General features: G+C 41.0%; 1 protein-coding gene across 5 annotated transcripts in view; it reads right to left on the bottom strand.

The window, feature by feature from the left end:
* The window catches only part of LIMA1 (LIM domain and actin binding 1), a 90,445-nt gene that overhangs the window by 33,154 nt on the left and 36,840 nt on the right, over positions 1-20,451 (bottom strand). For all 5 annotated transcript variants that reach the window (XM_005679971.3, XM_005679972.3, XM_018047801.1 and 2 more), the window contains 2 exons: positions 12,423-12,468; positions 1,838-2,302 (listed from right to left, as the gene is read on the bottom strand). In XM_005679971.3, coding sequence (XP_005680028.2) covers positions 1,838-2,302; positions 12,423-12,468 — 511 coding nt within the window. The remainder of the gene's footprint in view (positions 1-1,837; positions 2,303-12,422; positions 12,469-20,451) is intronic.

Raw genomic sequence — 20,451 nt, 5'->3', positions numbered from 1 at the left:
GGCAGTTGCGTTTTATACTCCCTATGCAAGTTCATTAAAGGACAAATGACTATATAATCAGGAAGTTTAAAAAGCTCCCCCTCGAAAGGCCTGGTCAGTCTTAGAACCCCTCCATCTTCTTAGACCCAGTAGCAATCAGGCTGAATGCCAGCCTGATCTAGTAAGATCTTCCTTTATATGAGAATTTTTTTTTCTCCACTCTGACCAGCCACAAAAAGATAGGCTTGTTCTAACCCATCTTCACCAGACATTTATGAGAAAAAAGTCTCTTACCAGATCTTTACACATAATCAGCATTTTGTTTGCTGCAGTCCCAGTCATTTCCAACCTTAGGCCAGTTTTGACATGTACTAGCCTTCTGCACTGAATCTACATTGTGCTACCATGACATCAGCCGTCCTGCCCCTAACCGCGTCTGAGAGGAGGGGACTTACAATGGTGCTTTGACACACAACAAAGCCCCTTCCTCTCTATTTAGGATTTCTGACATTTTTTCCTTCCATTTAAAATTCTTTCTCCCATTTAAGTTAAAAAAAAAATTTTTTTTTAAATTAAGACCATAAAGGAGAAAAGGGGAGTTGGCAGGCCTAGAGGACTCAAAATTGAGAGAGAAGAGAGTTTAAGAAAAGTCATAAAACTGCTTTGTGGTTACATCTCTTGCCAACTGGTTTATGTTAAAACAGAGTTAAAACTCATGCAGAGAAAGGGTTCTAGTTTTGCAAACCTTTAAAAATTCTTTCTACCTCCTCAACTGATGATCGCTGAACACTAAAGAACTTTCCTAAGGAGAAAAGAGACAGGCACTGCAAGATACAAGAAGGGATGGCTAAATCGCATCAAACATAACTGAGGAATTCTAGGATGAGTTATCTCATTTTTGCCTTAGAAGAAACACTTCCTACCATTACTTCACAAATGTAGACATTTGGACCAAATATTTAGCTGGAAAAAAAAAAAGTCCACGTTCCCATCTAGATGTGATCTAGAGTAAATGATGGCTTTGCTCCCCATCAGATCTGTTTATTTCATTATAATGACTGTTATAACAAACGAACCCCATGTACAAAGCCAGATATGCAGGAAAGTATGAGAAAACTGGAAAAACTGACCAGCTCTGCGGCCCCTGGATTGTGTTATAAGTCACCAGCATATGTAACTCATTTTCTAGTTAAGTAATTCCCTCTGGGGACCTGGTCTGCACTCCACACTAAGGATCAAATTTCATTAGCAGTTGTAGGAAAATGCAACTCTGTGCATTTGCAAGTCAAAACTCCTGAAGGCTACAGCTAGTCTGGCTATTTTCATTGATTTTTCCAGGGACAGGATTTTAGCTGATAGAAAACATTTGTTGGAAGGCACAGATGAGGAAGTTAAGAAGAGAAAGGATTCAGCTAGCAAGAAGACAACTAAGCCTCAGTCTTAATGTTAAACTCTGGCCTTAACACTCAGCCTGCAGCTGTGTCCAGGCAGAGAGAGATTCAGCAGTAATTCCACCCCCCAAAGCTACTAATGACAAAAGGCACAGGAAGACAAATCAAAAGGCCAAGTGTAGGAAAACACATAACCCAGACGGCATCAAGCTCTCTTCCTTTCTAGGTATCGACCTGTATCCCAGTGTGCACTTAATTTCATGTGAAACTGGGTCACAGACCCACAAATCTTAGCATTTCTGTAAATAATTCATCTGAGACTTTTTATTAACTACTCGTCTAACTTGAATCAAAAGACATACTGACCACATACTCGCCACCACTCAAACAGTCTAGACTAGAAAAAAAGCTTTGTTTAGTTACCTGAATTGGCCTTTTTTCAAGTTTTAAACCCACCCGATCCTTACCTTGGTTTGAGTTGGTTCACCTTTTTCAAACATCATCTTCAGCCTGTTCAGCGGAACATTGTATTTCTCTATTTTGTTTGCAGTTTCTGCGTTTTCACTCATTTCGGGTTTTGCTACTTCATATCTGGATTCTCCCAGACAATTTTCCATCTTTTTACTTTCTGTTGAGCGGTCTTTAAGATGCTCACTGTCTTTGATGCGGGGGTGCGGGTACTTAGTAGGAGCTTCAGGAGGCGATCTGATCTTAGGTCTGGGTTGGACTAGCTCCTCTAGGTCAGCCTGGACGTCAGAGGCAAAGCTGCCCACCACTTCAGCGGGAGGAGGATCGCCTCTGTGCCTGACCTCTGCGCTGCTGTTTCGCACTGAGTCTGGGAGAGAGTCGGCTCCTAGCACTGGGTTCTCCCACTTCTTCCTTAACGCAGTCAGGTTCCCCCTTCTAAAATGCTGAGGGAGATTTTCAGTGTTCTAGAAGAACAAAAAGTGAATGCCAGTTATAACTTGCCTGCTGAAACCTTCAAACATGTTGTTCTTTGTAAAATGAAAGTTAAAACTCCAAGCTGCTCCTGCTCCACTGGCGTCTCCGACAGCTGTGAACAGTTACAGCCCTGCCACATGGAGAAAGCATCCACCCCGGGAGAAGGGAAGAGAGAAAAAGTCAGGAGCTAAAGCAGGAAGTGATAAAACAGGATAGCCTTATAAGGACAAAATGAGAAGAAAGGAGAGCCCAGATCTAATGATAGTTAGATTGGAGACAAGGGATTTTTTTACCCAGAGATTAATGGGGAGAACAGAAAGAAAAAGCAAATTATCAGTTACTTTAAATCCTGTAAATATGTACTAATAAAATTTCATTATTACATGCCACAAAATTACGTGGTGAATCCTGCTGGGTTTTTTTCTTTTAAATGAGACAAAGATGCAGTATAGCTTACACTACACAATACCAATAATTGTGGATAGTAGCATCAAGAATTGAAACTATTTGTGGAAATTTAAAGCAACCATCAGACTTTTGCATGTATTTGCATAAGTGATATATCATCATACGTAACATAATTTACATGAAAAATTTTTATTTTTACATAATAACTGAATCCTTCCCCCCACACACACTGTTCTTCTCTACATGTTGGTCATGTATAAATTCTATTAGAATATTCACTATTTTCCAGACCTTTTGGTTGCAAAATGGCCAGGTTTCATATGAAACTACTCCCTCTCTTGATGGAAAGACACACATCTAAGACAATTCTTTTTCACCTGGGTCAAACTGCAATTAATTGATACATATAAGACATTGAAAACAATCTGGAAATTGTCCATGTTGCTCTGTAATAATTAGAGGAGACATGCTTGGTGAAGTAAAATTCAACGTCCCAGACTTCGAAAGCACTCCTAAATAAAGTAAGCAGCAGCACCTTTCCAACAAAGCACAAACCCCAGTACTTTCTTGCCCTCCATTCCTGCAGTCTGTGACTCACCGGCCTTTCAACGAAGAAAGGACAAACCACCTAGGACTGAAAGACTCTAGGGAATTAAACAGGATTAGCAGCTATATTGGGAATTAAGTCTCTCACCTTATTACTCTTCTGAATACACAATGAGAGCCACTTCAAGTAACACCAAGACTTGAAAAAAGAAACTTAGGGAAGAACAACTTTGCTTGATTTTTGTGTTTAACTCTTAGCTGGCAAGATGCTTCATTGGGGGAAGTGTGTATGGGTCAGAAATAGAAGCAGCATGAAAAGTTTTCTCGTTGGAAAAGAGAGAATTAAAAAACAGGCTGGGTTCTATTCTTTTTGCCATTCTTCTCCATGCATGTGCATGGCTGAGTCCCTTTGCTGTTCACCTGGAACCATCACAACCCTGTTAATCAGCTATACCCCGTTACAAAATAAAAAGTTAAACAAAGCAAAACAAAAACAGGTCCGGGGCTTCCCTGGTGGTTCAGTGGTTAGGAATCTGCCTTGCAATGCAAGGGACACGGGTTCAATCCCTGGTCCTAGAGGATCCCACATGCCCGTGCGCCACAACTGCTAAAGACCGAGTGCCTAGAACCCGTGCTCCACAACAAGACAAGCTGCCACAATGAGAACTGTGTGCGCCACTAGAGAGTTGCTCCCTCTTCTGCAAATAGAGAAAGCCCATGTGCAGCAACAAACGCCCACCACAAAAACCAAAAAATAAATAAATCTTAAAAAATAAAAACAGGTCTGGAAGCTGGTGCTACCTTAACTGTCAGCAACACTCTCGGCTCTGGGCTCCCTCCAGAGACACAATGGATGAATCATCTGGGTCTCCAACTTCACCTGCCATGCCCTGCTCAAACAGAAGCCCTGAGAATCAAAGTGGCGTTTTGCCTTGGTAACTGGACACTACTTTTCTCAGAGACATGTGATTAAAGTATATTTATTGACATGAAAAGATGCTCATAAGACATTTTTGAGTGGAAATAGCTATTTATAAGACAGCATGGGGAATTCCCTGATGATACAGTGGTTAGGGGCTTTCACTGCAGTGGGCCTGGGTTCAATCCCTGGTAGGGGAACTTCTCTGGTAGATCAGCTGGTAAAAAATCTTCCTGCAATGCAGAAGACCCCAGGTTGATTCCTGGGTTGGGAAGATCCACTGGAGAAGGGATAGACTACCCACTCCAGTATTCTTGGGCTTCCCTGGTGGCTCAGCTGGTAAAGAATCCCCCTGCAATGCAGAAGACCTGGGCTCGATCCCTGGGTTGGGAAGATCCCATGGAGAAGGGAACAGCTACCCACTCCAGTACTCTGGCCTGGAGAATTCTGGCCTGGGTTGCAAAGAGTTGGACACAACACACAGACTTTCACTTTGGGGCTTCCCTGGTGGCTCAGACGGTAAAGAATCTGCCTGCAATATGGAAGACCTGGGTTTGATCTCTGGTTGGGAAGATTCCCTGGAGGAGGGCATGGCAACCCACTCCAGTATTCTTGCCTGGAGAATCCCCAAGGATGGAGGAGCCTGGTGGGCTACAGTCCACGGGGTCACAAAGAATCAGACACAACTGAGCAACTAAGCACAGGGGAACTAAGATTCTACAAGCTATGTGGTGAGGCCAAAAAAATGAAGGAAAAAAAAATGACAGCATGATTTCATGCTATAATACACATGTGCTGTACTCACTCAGTTGTGTCTGACAGACCGTTTGCAACCTGATGGACAGTAGCCCAGCAGGCTCCTCTGTCCATGGAGTTTTCCAGCAAAGAATACTGGAGTGGGTTGCCATTTTATCCTTCAGGGGATCTTCCCAATCCAGGTATCAAACCCACATCTCCTGCCTTTCCTGTATTGCAGGTGGAATCTTTACTGCTAAGCTACTGGGGAAGTCCTATAATACACCTAAATGTTTATAAATATAAACACAGAAAAGTAGTCTGGAAGAAAAGACATCATGATGTTAACAGCTTGTCTCTGGGGATCATGGATTTATGCGCATTTGGATTTATTTTCTTCTTTTTTTTATAATAAATGTGCTTTCATTATATAATTAAAAATAAATACAATGTCACACAAAAAAAGCTTCAATGGAATATCAAATAATTTTGATGTTACTTGTAAATGGTTTGAAAGTTGTCATTTCCACTTGACTTGTGATGACCTGAAAGAAGGATTTGTGTGATGGAGTATCAGCAGTGTCCCAAACAAAGACCTGGGTAGAGGACATCCCTTAGGGGGGCATTTTAACAGAGGAGTAAATGTGCTCTTTTATTAAAAGAGTTCTTAAGGATACAAGTTCAAAAGTGCTGGGGTGGGAACAAGTAGGGTAAGGGCAGGGCTGTGAGGTCTGATAGCACTGAAGGCCCCGGACCCTGTAGTTGTCCAGGACTTTAGGGCTTGGGGCAGGAAAAGATGGGGCAGAAGCAGTAGCTGTAGGCTTTCTGGGAAAGAACAAAAAGCAAAAAGGCACAGGACAAAAGCAAGAATTGAAAGCAGACTGGGCAGCATGGTGAAAAGAGTAAGGGACGGAAGCAGCCTGGGTTATCATTGGACAGTGGGCTACAGGCCAGGCAACCCACTCCAGTATACTTGTCTGGGAAATCCAATGGACAGAGGAGCCTGGCGCACTACAGCCTATAGCGTTGCAAAGAGTTGGACACAGCTGAGCATGAGAACGAGAATATATTTTCTTCTCTTTATTTTCTTTTTCAATTCAAGTATAGTTAATTTACAATGCTGTTAGTTTCAGGTATATAGCAAAGTGATTCAGGGATTTTTTTTTTCTTAGATTTTATTCCATTATAAGTTATTACAAGATATTGAATATAATTTCCCATGTGTCGTGCTGTGCTAAGTTGCCTCAGTCGTGTCTGACTCTGTGACCCCATGGACTGTAGCCACCAGACACCTCTGTCCATGGGATTCTTCAGGCAAAAAACTGGAGTGGGTTGCCAGGCCCTCCTCCAGGGGATCTTCCCAACCAGGGGATCAAACCCATGTCTCTTATGTCTCCTCCATTGGCAGGTGGGTTTTTTACCACTAGTACCACCTGGGAAGCCCCATAATTCCCTATGCTATACAGCAAATCCCCATCACTTACCTCTTTTATGTATGGTATCTGTATTTCCTATAATGAGCATATAATGCTTATATAATCCAGCTTCATTCAGCCAAACGACCTTGGGCAAGTTTTCTAATTTTTGGAAACTACCATACAGGGCCATTGTGGACAATAAATGCAACTACACAAAGCACATATGTTGTATTTGACTAATAGTGGTGACTATTATTAAATGGGTGGCCCTCCTCACTCCTCCAGCCACACCTCACAATCATAATCAACAAACAGTATCCAGTCATCTCTCAAATCCTGAACTGGAGTTACAGTCTCTTATTGTTCTTTCTATTCTCTCTAGAGTCTCTATTATTTCAGAGCCAGGTGGTGGAGGAGGAGTAATAAGGTGAAATTATAGTCAATGTCATTTGCATTGAGGTTTTAACATTTTACCAAGTACTTTCCTAGAATAAGGCAGTGGGAAGTCAAGGAGGGTACAAGGATTCAAGGGCCCCACTGGTTGCAAGATAACCACAGCCTCCTTTCTCAAAGTGACATCCAGCATCCTACCCAGCAAGGCTGAGAATCTCTGTGGATGCTGCCTCTGGATCATCACCAGCTGCCTAAAACAGGATCAGGCACACTCGGGACATGCAACAGTGTCCTTTCTGCAGGAATATTTGATTTGGAAGGGGCCTTGGATAAATCCCTTCCTCTCTTTGAGTCTGTTACTCCACCTGCAAAATGAAGAGGTGGGGTCAAATGAGCTTTAATGTTTGAAATCTTGGCAGGGGAATCTGCATCTTAAAAGCAGGATGATGTCTGGTAGGATACAGCAGTAGGCTGGAAATACAGACCACTTGGATGCACAGCTTCCAAGGAGGGGAAGACATTTCTAGGCTAAGAGCTACTCAGAAAAGTGGCAGCCAGTCATTATGGAGACGACTGTCCAAACAGCACAGATTTCAAGATGTGGCATATCCCAGGCTTGAAAGGAAAACTGCAAATATAACCAATGGTGGTATTGATCATTTATGTTTCTGTGTCCTAAATGCAAATGGAAGAGGAAGAGAAAAGAAGGGCTCAATTTCTGGAAATTGAAGCTATCATGTAACCTGATCCCAGCATTTGCTAAAGAAACAGATTTACCCACTTGCTCCTGAATGTGTCTCTATCTTGCTTTCCAAGAATATAAGTATTCTTTCACCTGGACAGCCATTGCTATAAATTTATACATACATTCCACCCTGCTCTTCAGGAGACAAATTAGACCTCTTACAAGTCTGGTAGATCTTAAAAGCAACCATCTGTCATCTATGGAAAAACTGGTAAGATCTGAATCAAGTCTAGTTTAACTTATAGGGTTACACCAAAGTTAATTTCTTAGTTTTCATAAATGTACCATAGTTATAGAACATGCTAGCATTAGGGAAAGGTAGGCTGAGCTTTATGGGAGCTCTTTGTACTAAGTTAATAATTCTAACTATAAATCCAAAATAAAACATTTTTGTTAAAAAAAAAAGCAACCAATCTTCAATGTAGTTTTCTTCCAGCTAGTGCTGTCTCCCATGTTTCACAGTTAAGGGTCTTGAAAGCACAGCCTTGTCTAGTTGCTGTTCCTACCTGACTACTTTCCATTCCCTCTAATTCTACTACCAAAACACTTCTGAATTAGCACAAATCAGGATCACCAATTACTTCTTTACAATTTTCATTTCATTATTTTTAATTTATTACTTTTCTCAATTACACAAGTATTTTTGAAAACTAATTGTGGGGGGGAGTCATAGTCAGTATAGGAATATATATGACTTGAATATATGCTTCAAGTTTCTCTATGTGACTCCTCTGCTCCTCCTAACCAAGATATCCGTTGTCAACAGTTTGCTGCGCATGCTCTCAACTTTTCCCTTATTTTTATACAGTATCTTTTTTTCTACGAAGTCATACTATACTTACTATTCTACACATAAGTGCTTTAATCATTTAATGTGCTTTTGATACCTTTCCATGTTACATAAAATCTTAACCATATGATATAATATCATATATAACATATGATATATTATTATAATGAATGTAGATACCATCATTTACTGTTTCCCCACCGATGAATATCTAATTTTAAACATTTCAGTATTACAAAGAATCCTGCAATAAATATCATTTTACATGTATTTAATGTCACTTGTGTTTCTCAATGATCATTCCTATACGCAGAATTGCAGGATCAATGGGTATTAAACATATCCAAAATTTTAATAGGCATTGCCTAGTAGACTTTATCAATTAAAAAAATCTGTCTACTGTTTAGGTTATAATTTATATCTCACAGTTATTTAAATTTATATCTCATTGATTATTAGTAAGGTAAAAGGATTTTTTTTCTGTTTATTGTTTCTTCTTTAATCACCTGCTCACACCCTTTTACCTCAACTGCCAATTGCAATGGACACTTCTCCTTTATTTTATTTGATCTCTCTATAGCATCTGATGTTATTGACCACTCCCCCCTTTAAAAATTTTCCTTCCTTAGTTTCCGTGACATCCCTTTTTCCTAGACTTTTTCCCATTTTTTTCTAGACATTCTTCAGGTTTTTCTTTTTAAACAGGTTTCTCTTCCTTAGTTCCTCCCTTATATGGTGGGGTCCCTCAACATTCTGCCTTTTTGGGTCATCCTCTTTAGTCGCCTTACATATTTTTCTATAGATGATGTATTTCACCCATCTAGATGGATGATTCACACCCTATAACTCGAGCCAGATAGCTCTCCTTACCTATCAGTTCTACCTGGAAATCCTACAGATATCCTAAACTCACCCTTGTCTAAAGCTGAAGTCTCCCCTGACTGCTCACCCTTTTCCTGAATTTTCCCTCTTGGTGAATGAGACAGCTATGCTTTCTGCTGTCAGACGTGCCTGTTCTCTTATGCCTCCACACTGGGCACCTGCTGCTTCCTCTACCACTCCTTTGCCCCTTTGTTTAGCTAATTCCTAGTCATCCTTCAGGCTCAGTCAGACACCACTTCTTTTGGGATGTCTCCCTTGACATGACATAGTCCAGGTTATGAGTCCTTCTTTAATTCTCCCCCAGCACCTTGCACATTTCTTTAAAATGGTACTTACCGCACTGAGATTCTAAATTCTACTTTCTGGGACTCCCTGGTGGTCCAGTGGTTGGAAGTCCAGCTGCCAATGCAGGGGACACAGGTTCGATCCCTGGTCCAGGAAGATTCCACATGGCATGGAGCAACTAAGCCTGGGAACCACAATTACTGAAGTCCATATGCCTAGAGCCTGTGCCTTGCAACAAGAGAAGGCGCTACAGTGAGAAGCCCAAGCACCAGAACTAGAGAGTAGCCCCCACTTGCTGCAATTAGAGAAAAGCCCGCACGCTGCAACGAAGACCCAGTGCAGCCAAAAATAACATAAACAAAGATTTTAAAAAAGAGAATGCTATCTGATTTTAAAAATAAATAAAATGAACCCTACTTTCTAAACTCTAAGCAGTTCCTTGAAGGCGGGGACCATATCCTATTCCTCTCAGTGCTTTCAGGACCTGACACATTAAAGATGTTCCATAAATGTTTATCTCCACTTGCGGTATCAACTGTGGTTATCCGACTGTCTTGATTGGACAACCTAGTTCAATCAGGCCTTTAGCCCATCACTACCAAACAGCACAAAGCGACCAATGATCTTCATGTTGCCAAATCTGGTTGTTAATTCTTAGCCTATCTGTGTGTTTGACTCAATAGTTTGCCTTTTGAAAACGCTTTCCTCACTGGACGTCTGGTACTCCATTCTCTTTTTTTCACTGCATCTCACCAGCTGCTCCTTCTTAAGTCTCTTTTGCTGGTTCTTCCTTCTCTCTCCAACCTTTAAATGGCAAGTTGCCCTTGAGCTCAGTACTCAGACCTCTTTTCTAGCTACACTCAATCCCCAGGTGATCTCATCCATTTCTTATCTTTACAAACCACTGATACTTTGATACACACACATCTCCTCTCCAGGCTGGATCTCTTCCAGTTACAGATTTGTACATTGAAGCTCCTATTTGACATCTCTACTTGGAAGTCTTAATAAAGAATTACATTAACATGTCCAAAGCTAAGCTTCTAACAAATATTTTCCCTTCTCTAAACTTGTTTTTACTGCCACCTTCCTGATCTCACTGGAATTTTTCCTGGTGTTTGGGCCAAATGGATTGTTGCAATTCTTCCTCTCTACCTTCGTATAAATCCTGACCACTTCTCATCACCTATAGAGCTACTGTGTGCTGTGCTATGCTCAGGCACTTCAGTTGTGTCTGACTCTGCGATCCATGAACTGTGGCCCGCCAGGCTCTTCTGTCCTTGGGATTCTCCAGGCAAAAATACTGCAGTGCGTTGCCATGCCCTCCTCCAGGGGATCTTCCTGACTCAGGGACTGAACCCACATCTCTTATGTCTCTTGCATTGCAGGTGGATTCTTTACCCATTGAGCCATGTGGGAAGCCCATATAGCTACTACTCCAGTCCAATCTATTATCATCTTTTGCCTAAATCACTGCAATTGTCTTGTAATTGGTCTTCACACTTTTGCTACTGTTCCTCTAGTCTCTTCCTCCTCTTTTTAAAATTTCAGTCAGATCACATTACTCCTTTGCACAAACCCTTCAAAGGCCCCCATTTAATCAGAATTAAGGTCCATGTCCTCACAACAACTGGACATACATTTCTCTTCTTATTCCTCAGATACACTTAGGATGTTCTTGCCTTGAGGCATGTTCATGTTCTGTATCTTCTGCCTGAATTATTTTTCTCCCACGCTCCTGTCCTCAGACCTCTGCTCAAATGTCTCCTTGACCACTACACTCATCCATCTTACCTGCTTCATTTTTTTTTTAATTTTAAAATCTTTAATTCTTACATGCGTTCCCAAACATGAACCCCCCTCCCCCGTCCCTCCCCACAACATCTCTCTGGGTCATCCCCATGCACCAGCCCCAAGCATGCTGCACCCTACGTCATCATTTTGTTTTATACCTGCTACATCTTTATTGTCTGTCTCTTCCACCAGAATATAAACTCCACACGGGCAGAGATGTAATCTGTATTAGTGTCTAAAGCAGTGCTTGGCATATAGTGGGCACTCTGAATACTTGCTAAAATGAATGAGTGAAAGGAAAAAGGAATGAAGAAAAGAGAAAGGGGAAAAATAACAAGCAAGAGAGAGAGCAGGAAAGAAAAGAAAACCAGCAGTTGAGTGAAATGATGGTAAGTTTTCTTACAGTGCACCAGAAGGGCTCCATTCTCGAATTACAGGAAAATTGTCAAAGACCCAGTCAGCATTGCCCCCTTGGAGAAGACAAAGTGACAGAGGCATGCTTTGCACTCATTTAAATAGGTTAGGTGCTGAAAACTGCCAGGAGGATATTTTTGTAATGCCAGACAAATGAAGAATTCTTGCCCAAATATGTGAGGCTTTTCCCCTCATATGAAGAAATCAAGTAAGATTTCAAAAGAAATACACTACTCAGCCAAACTGGAAGTTAGCCAGCGGGAAAGTACAAAATGGGTAGAGCCGAGAGCTGGTTCTGAGGTTTTCGCCTTTGGTGGATCCTGCTGCTAAGAAATTTGCTAACTAGACTGGGTCAAGAAGTTTGCTTTAAACAAAGAACCCAGGGGAATGACAACAGCTGCACAGCTGCTACCATTTAAATGCAGAGAGACTTTCTGGTTGTTTGATTTGGAAAAAAAACAACAGCCTAGGAAGCCCTGTCTCCCGATTTGAGCAGAAGCAGTAAGCCATTTTATAACCACAAGCAAAGTACTTGGCCTTCTGTCTTTCACTCAACTCAGGAAAGAAAAAGTGGCTCAAAGGAACACCTCAGGGAAAAAAATAAGATTCTCTGCACCTGAGCCAAGTTCTCCTGAGCAAATGGTTCACCAATGAGACCAGCTGGCACAAAGGCCTGGCTCAGCTGATGCGGAGCCCACAGTCCCGCAGAGGCCGCAGGTGGCTGGGCCACATGAGCTGTGACCATGAAGTTCCACGTGTCGCAGAGCTTCCAAATACTTACACTTCTCTTCTTTTCCATGTTTGCTTCTTCCGCTGCTTTCTGGTACCTTAGAGAAGAGGGGTGGGGCGGGGGGGAAAGAGAATATCCTCAAATTAAACTTAAATTTTTACACTTTCAAACTTCAAGAAAACCACATCTGCACACCTATCTCTGCCAAGGATTATCATCAGTCACCTGTCTCAAAAGCAGAGAATCGGGGCAGCCCTCACTTCCTGCACTGTTGCAGTCAACTGCTCTAAGAGAAAGTGCCAAGACAATGAGGACAAACGCTGGGAAAATGGAGACAGCAGAAAGCCTGGGGTTTTTAAGTCTCAGTTTCATTACTTACTGTGATCTGGGGCAAGTCAACGTCTCTAAGCCTCAGTTTCCTTACCTAGAAAACGTCTACTATAGTGCTGGGAAGAATAAATGATGTATAAAAATGTATAAAAAGCCATGTATATAAATGCTTTGGAATTAGTCAAAGGATACAGTATTACATTAATCCTAGGTTGCACTTTCCCCACTCATTAACGCCTCTAAAATCTTACAGTTCTTGTCAGCCAAATGATCAAGAAGTAGTCATACGGCCTGTACATGTGTAAATTTAGCCTAAGCTATTGGTACTGTCGCTTTTGCTCAGTTAAACATATTTGAAGGTATTATGAAAGTGAAAGTGAAGTCGCTCAGTCATGTCCGACTTTTTGCGACCCCATGGACTGTAGCCTATCAGGCTCCTCGGTCCATGGGATTTTCCAGGCAAGAGTGCTGGAACGGTGGATTGCCGTTTCCTTCTTCAGGGGATCTTCCTGACCCAGGGATCAAACCCGGGTCTCCGGCATTGCAGGCAGACGCTTTACCGTCTGAGCCACCAGGGATGCTGCTGAAATGTCTTTAATGAGAATACACTTCGATTTGCCATTGAAAGAAAAATTGTTTTCCTTTTTTTAAATTTATGTGTAAGAGTGATTTGTGAGAAAAGTTTCTATGCTAAGCAAGCATTATTCCTTTTAATTAACAGTATTTTTTCTTTAGTGATGCATAAAATAATGGCCCAGCCTACAGTTGATGGCATCTTAGAGTCGATGAACAGGCTTCTATAATTTTATTCCTTTAATTTTATTATTACTTTCAATCATTTTATTTTATCATCTTTACTATTTGCTCAGGAGATTCCTGAGGAACAACTGAAGTCCCAGGGCTTTTCAGGGGTGATCAGGTTTCCCCCATTTGAAGGCAAAAAAGGCTTGGGACATCCAGGCCACAGCAAATCTCCAGACCACTCAGAACGGTCTTAATGGGGCTTCCTCAGAGCCTCTGAGTCAAACGCTTGAAGGTAGCACTATCACTAGAAGAATCCCCACCATGTGAGGTCTGCATGCCTAGAACTTACTGATTTGATTCCTTGGGCCTGCAGGCCTTGAACCCACCAACCTAACCCCAACCCTAGAAAAGGGCTTGGTCAATGGGTCACTTGTTCCTTCCTTAAGGCAGACTTTCAGAATTTTCAAGGCATCTGGGCAGGGAAAAGGAGATGAGACAAGAAGATAAAGAACAATATGGGAAAGGGTCCATTCCCTAACCGAAACTAGCTTTCAGCTCATAAATACCTTCACAAGCTCAGCACTTCCTTAGTGTGTGTGTTAAATAGAACAACCTCATCCAAAATGGAAGCCAGAGGAAACTCCTAGATTTAACATCATTACTTTCCTACTACGTAACCTGGGTTGTATAAGTTGTTTGGGCCTCATCCACAAAATTAAGTGATCGTGAGAGGATTTCTAAGGTCTCCTCCAGTTCTTACTACCGCTTAAAGTTTAACAATCAGGTAGCAGTGTCTCATTCACTAGACTGAGTAATACTCTGAAACTGAGCAGAGTTTTCTTAAAGGGTAGGATGAAAGAACTTCGAAAAAAAAATTGGGATTTCACTGACCACAGCTTATGGGAAAAAATGGGATTAGAACTGCTGTAAGTCAAATAACAAGCTAGAGAGATACTTGAAACATATTACAGACAAAAGGGTAATTTCCCTAAAATACAAAGAACTCTTACAAATCAGTAAGAAGTCAACAAAAGAAACTTAATAGAAAAATGGGCATAAACATAAACACAGAGTTCACAGAAAATATCAAGTGACTCAAAAAATAAGAATGTTCAGCCTCAAAATAAAAATTCAAACAACACTAAGAACATTTCTTATCTAATTAAGAAAAAACATTTTTTTAAAGGAAAAAAAAAAGCCAATACACTGAGGGTAAATAAATAAAACCTCTAGGGAAGGCATTTTGTCAATTTTACAAAAATTACAAAAGCCTAAATGTTACAATTTGCCAATTCTGTTTCCAGAATTTATCTTATAGGTGCACTCACATAAGCAAAAATAACTTTTACATTAGATTATTTGTCACTGCACTAAATATAATAGCAAATGACTGAAAACAACCTGAATGTCCATTAGCAGCAGACCAATAAATAAATTATAATGTATTCATGCAATGGAATACAACACAGCTATATAAAGAACAAAAGCATGGTTGCACAGTGTAAATGGACTTAATGCCACTGAAATGTATACTTAAAATGGTTAAAATGGTAAATTATACGTTATGTATATATTACCAAAATTTTTTTAAAAATTGAGTGTGGTAACAGCATAAAGACAGTGATATAAGATCAATGGAATGGAATAGAGAGCCCAGAAATAAAACCTCACATATATGGTCAAAGGGTTTTGACAAGGGTGCCAAAACCATCTAACGGGGAAAAGACAGTTTTTTCAATTAGGCAAACCATGAAATGCCAGAAAATATTTGAAAATCATATATCTGATAAGAGATTAACATCTAAAATATATAAAAATTTAAAATAATACTGTATTTGCAACATATTTAACAAATAATATTGTATTTACTATACTGCATCTACTTTTCTCCATTTTAGAACAGCTTGAGTTTTCATTCAAGGAATAGTGAAAGTGTTAGCCACTCAGTCTTTTTGACCCCATGGACTGTAATCCACCAGGGTCCTCTGTCCATGGGCTTTCCCCATGCAAGAATACTGGAGTGGGCTGCCATTCCCACAAATCTCTGGGGGATTTTCCTGACCCAGGAATTGAACCTGGATCTCCTGCATTGCAGGCAGATTCTTTACCATCTGAGCCACCGGGGACCCTTGTGGCCCAGTGGTTAGGACTTGGTGCTTTCACTGCCATGGCCTTGGTTCAATCCCTGACTGGGAAACTAAGATTCCACAAACCTCCGCAAGCCAAGTGGCACCGGCAAAAAAAAAAAAAAAAAAAAAGTATGTTCTAGGCACTAGAGAAAAAATAGTGAAAGAAATAACCAAAAAAGGCATAGTTCCTGCTCTCAGACAGCTTATGGTTTAAATATTAAACACATACTATAGGGATAAATCTTTCAAAGAAGGACAGAGTATTATTAAACAACCTAACAAAGGAACTGAATTGAGAAGGCGGGTGTGGGCTAAGATGGGGTGGGGTGGTGTGTGTGTGTGTGTGTGTGTGTGTGTGTGTGTGTGTGAAGAAAAGCAATTGAGAAGGTGGGTGTGGGGTAGGGTGGGGTAGTGTGTGTGTGTGTGTGTGTGTGTGTGTGTGTGTGTGTGTGTGTGTGAAGAAAAGCCTTGCTGAGGAAATGACCTTTAGGCTGAAATCTGCAGTTTGATCAGGAGTCAGCCAGGCAAAACAAAGCAAGAAAAACATTCCAGGCATAGAAAAAGAGCACACACAAAGTCCCTAAGGCAAGACAGTGTCTCCCATGTATAAGATAGACAAAGAACTCCAATGTTACTGAAGCACATTGAGAAAGGCAGAGGTCAGGAGATGATGCCAGGCATCAAGGGCTTTGCAGGCTATTCTAAAAATTTTGAATGTAATCTTAGGTACGATGAATGAATGGTCAATGGTACAATGAATGGTCATTAATCCAAGCTATGTTTTTATTTTATTTTTTGGCTATGCCGAGTAGCATGTGGGATCTTAGTTCCCCAACTAGGGATTGAATCCATGCCCCCTGCTGGAGAGTGCAAGAGTCTTAACAACCTCTGAACAACTGAGAAGGTCCCCAAGCTATGTTTTTAAAAGAGCACTGGATGCTGTGTGGAGAATGGACCGGAGTCAGGGTGCAGGATAGAGGGGGCACTGGTGACAGATGATGCTGGAGGGTCCAGGGAGGTAGCACAGGAAAGAAGGTGAATAGACTTGAGCTATATTTCAGAAGTCGAATCAACAAGTCAGGAATGATTCCCAAGTTTTCAACAGCTGAGTCAATGGACGGAGGAGCAAAGCTGGGGATGGGGAGGATGAAGAGTTCTGTGTTAGCCATGCTAACCAAACATCCCCTTGGTGGTAACAGTGATTAGATACATGTTCTAGAGCTGGAAAGAGAGATCTGAATGAACAATACAAATTAAGGACTTGTCCATCCACAGATGGTATGAAAGCTGTGTAAGTGTGTGATATCATCTATGAAGAATGTGCAATGTAAGAAAAGGCTCAGAACTCTGTCCTGGAGACACTAACAATTAGCAGTCAGAATATGAAGAAGAGGTTCTCATTCTCTGTTAGAGAACAGAGAAGGAACAGAGGTAGGAGGAAAACCAAGAGACTTCCAGAGAAACTAAGGGGAGAAAAAATGTGAGAAAGTGGCAAGAGGTCATCTAAGATAAAGGCTAACAAACATCTCCTCAATATGTTTTAGATAACTTTTCTAAGCAACACAGAAGTCTTTGGTAACCTTGGCAATCCTCTTCCATTATAATTTATTAACCCACAGTCCTTTTAATGGACATTTGGATTGTTTACAGTTATCTATCATTACAAATAGTGCTTTGGTGAATGACCCTGTGTATTTTTTTTTCCCCACTTGTACTAATGTATCGGAAAGTGACAAGTGAAATGTATCTGAGTGTCCCTGAATATAGAAATGCAGAAACACAGCAGATTAGAGCTAGAAAGGAACTAAAAGTTGGCCTTGAACTTGTGTTTCCACACTCCTTGGGTAATAATCTACAGTATATTACAGCAATATAATACAATATACGAAAGCCAGAGCCCAATCAGCAGACAGGTTGATTCTTGGTCAATTGTCCTCCAAGGCAAGGAGAACAATTTACACCATGGTTAGTTGGGTAAATAAGCTCAGCGGTTCCCTTCCCTTTATTGTCTTAATAGAAACACAGATTTAAAGAAAGATCAAAACAGTCTTCACCTTTAGTCCTGTTCTTTTAGCACTGAGGCATCTGTAAGATACAGGTGTATATGCCAATGGCAGTCTTGAATTGTATTTTGAAACTCCCATTCAAATATCACCACCCTTTATTTGTAATGAAGTACTTGCTAAACAGTGGATACTCAGGGAGAAAGGTTCCACACCACTGCTTTCTTTCAAGTAAGGTCCTTGGTACTTTTACATTTTGATACTTTAAATGCTAAGAGATATTGAGGTACAATACTTCTGAATTCAATCTTAGATTAGGATTCAGGCTTTAGATTTTCTTCAAATATGCTCAGAGCAGTTAGTATTATTCTGACACAAAATGTGAAGGTCTCTGATGGGGAGGGAAAAGGCATTTTAAAAGATTCAAACCTGAGGGGAAAAATATTTGTTGTGAGATTTCTATAATTAAAAGCTTATTCCTCTTCCCTTCCTAGATTTTCTTGTCCTCCAGTCTCCTCTTCACATACAGAATTTAATCTTGCAACTGCTTATTAATGCTCAGCTGCGAGGCAGGCAGCTGATGGAGGATGCTAAAATTATCTGGGGAGTAATAACTGTCTCAAACTTTTCTAAGGCCAGAGAACGGAGTTCCTGAGCCATGACTCTTTTGCTTGTATGCCCTCAAATAGAGGAAAGGTCTCACTGAGCCAAAAAAAAAAAAAAAGGAAAATGGAAATTCCCAAGTTTTAGGCAATGCATTTTCTTCTGGAACAATTTCACCACTAAAATAGTACAGAAAAGCAAAGAAGTAGAGATCTGAGGGTCAGAGTTTTTCTTAATGATGGAAGGACAGTCACAGAAAACTAAATATAAACCTGCTCTTTCTTGGGTCTATGGAATGGGTAAAGTTATAACAAGAGTGGGAGGAGCAGGGACAGGAGGGGAGGCATGGTGGTGGGGGGATTAAGTGTCCTGGGTTAAGCTCTGCCACTATCTTGGGGTGTGATCTTTCATCATAAATGCTGGATCTCAAGTTTCTTATTTGTCAGAGGAATGGAACAAAGGTTAGCTAGATCAGTAGTTCTTTTTGCTGGAGAATCCTCTTTTCAAATGATAACTTAGAACCTCACATATTAAAGGGATCAAAGCAGGACCTCTGGGGTGAAAGGTCACATGCATGGTCCTTTAGATCTTCCTGCCTTCCCAGAACTGACCTCTGAAATTCCTCTAAAGAACTCAATTATGATAGTTTGAAAACCACTGGGCTAGATTCCCTTCATATGAGTGATGGGCTCCCCTGATGGCTAGGGGTGTCTCCAATGCAGGAGACATGGTTCATGTTCTAATGGAAGGCCTCGCTCACTGCAGCTAGAGAGAAAGCCCTCGCTCACTACAGCTAGAGAGAAAGAAGGCCCTCGCTCACCGCAGCTAGAGAGAAAGCCCTCGCTCACCGCAGCCAGGGAGAAGGCCCTCGCTCACCGCAGCTAGAGAGAGAGAAGGCCCTCGCTCACTGCAGCTAGAGAGAAAGCCCTCGCTCACTGCAGCTAGAGAGACTCAGCTAGAGAAGCCGCTCAGCTAGACCTGCAGCAGTAAGAAGCCTGCTCATCAGTAGAGAAAAGCTCGCTCATGCAGCTAGAGAAAGCCCTCGCTCACTGCAGCTAGAGAGAAGGCCCTCTCTCACTGCAGCTAGAGAGAAGGCCCTCGCTCACTGCAGCTAGAGAGAGCCTCTCATGAGCTAGAGGAAAGCATGCAGCAGCGAAGACCAGATGCAAACAAGGAAAATAAATTCATTAAAAAATAAGTTAAAGAGAACCAAGAAACCAAATTCTACTAAAAGAGTTAACCTTTAATCAAGCAAAGGATTCTTCCATGCTGAAGTCACTGGTGAGTGAAACCAAAGCTGGCTGTTCAAACTGACTCATCAAGAGCATCCTCCTTATTCAGATTTAATGCTTTAGATAGTACAGAGGCTTAATGAAAGAAATCAATCTGGAGTTATAAAGCACTCATGAGACATAAGCTATGATGCTACAAAAATGACTCTTACGTACATAATTATGTGCAACGTTATTAACACTTAGAAAGTAAAGCCCAGCTAATCTTATAAAGAGCAGCCAGATGAAGCTTTCTCCAAATAACATTTTTGAATTAGCCTCTGATCACAAACCTCCCAAGGTTTCCTAGGGTCTCTTAACTAGACTTGTATAGGATTTACTAATTCTAAACTCCATTTACTAATTCTAATTAAAGAATTAGAATACTCTAAGAGAGACTGTTTCAAAATAAGAGAAAATGAGGTCAGTAGTGTTAGAAGTAGAAATTAATGTACGCTTTGTGGAAAGAAGTCTTGCAATCTACTTTGGGAACCTACTGTGAGTGAATCCTCAAAGCCTTAAGCAGTATCAGCAATATGGCTCTATCAAGTATGAAACCTGGAGAAGAAATCCAGGCTGATTCTCTGGTTTTCACTGTTGTAAACACCCCATGCTCTTTCCCATTTCTGCGCCTTACTTCCTATGACTGTTCTTCCTCTGCCATGTCACCACCATCCTCCCAGCCTACCAAATAAAATTCTATTCATCCTTCAAAACCAGTTCCATAGTAGGATCTATGCATCAGAAGAAAACTACTAGACAGACACAAAATATTAACTTGGGGGCAGGTTAACTCTACACCTCAGTGTTCTCAACCATAAATTAGGGATCAGGTCCTTCCTCATATAGTTTTTTATTAGGATTAGAAATAATATCAATTTCCATCAAGAATCTACCATAGTACCTGGCATACTGATTCTGATTAATGGGTTCAGGATTTACAATTTTGCATAACTGCCATTTGCCCTTAAAACGTTTGTGGTGAAAAGACAGTCACCCT

The sequence above is a fragment of the Capra hircus genome, chromosome 5 (genome assembly GCF_001704415.2).
Source record: "Capra hircus breed San Clemente chromosome 5, ASM170441v1, whole genome shotgun sequence".
Lineage (NCBI taxonomy): Eukaryota > Metazoa > Chordata > Mammalia > Artiodactyla > Bovidae > Capra > Capra hircus.
This window is presented reverse-complemented; position numbering and strand designations above follow the sequence as displayed.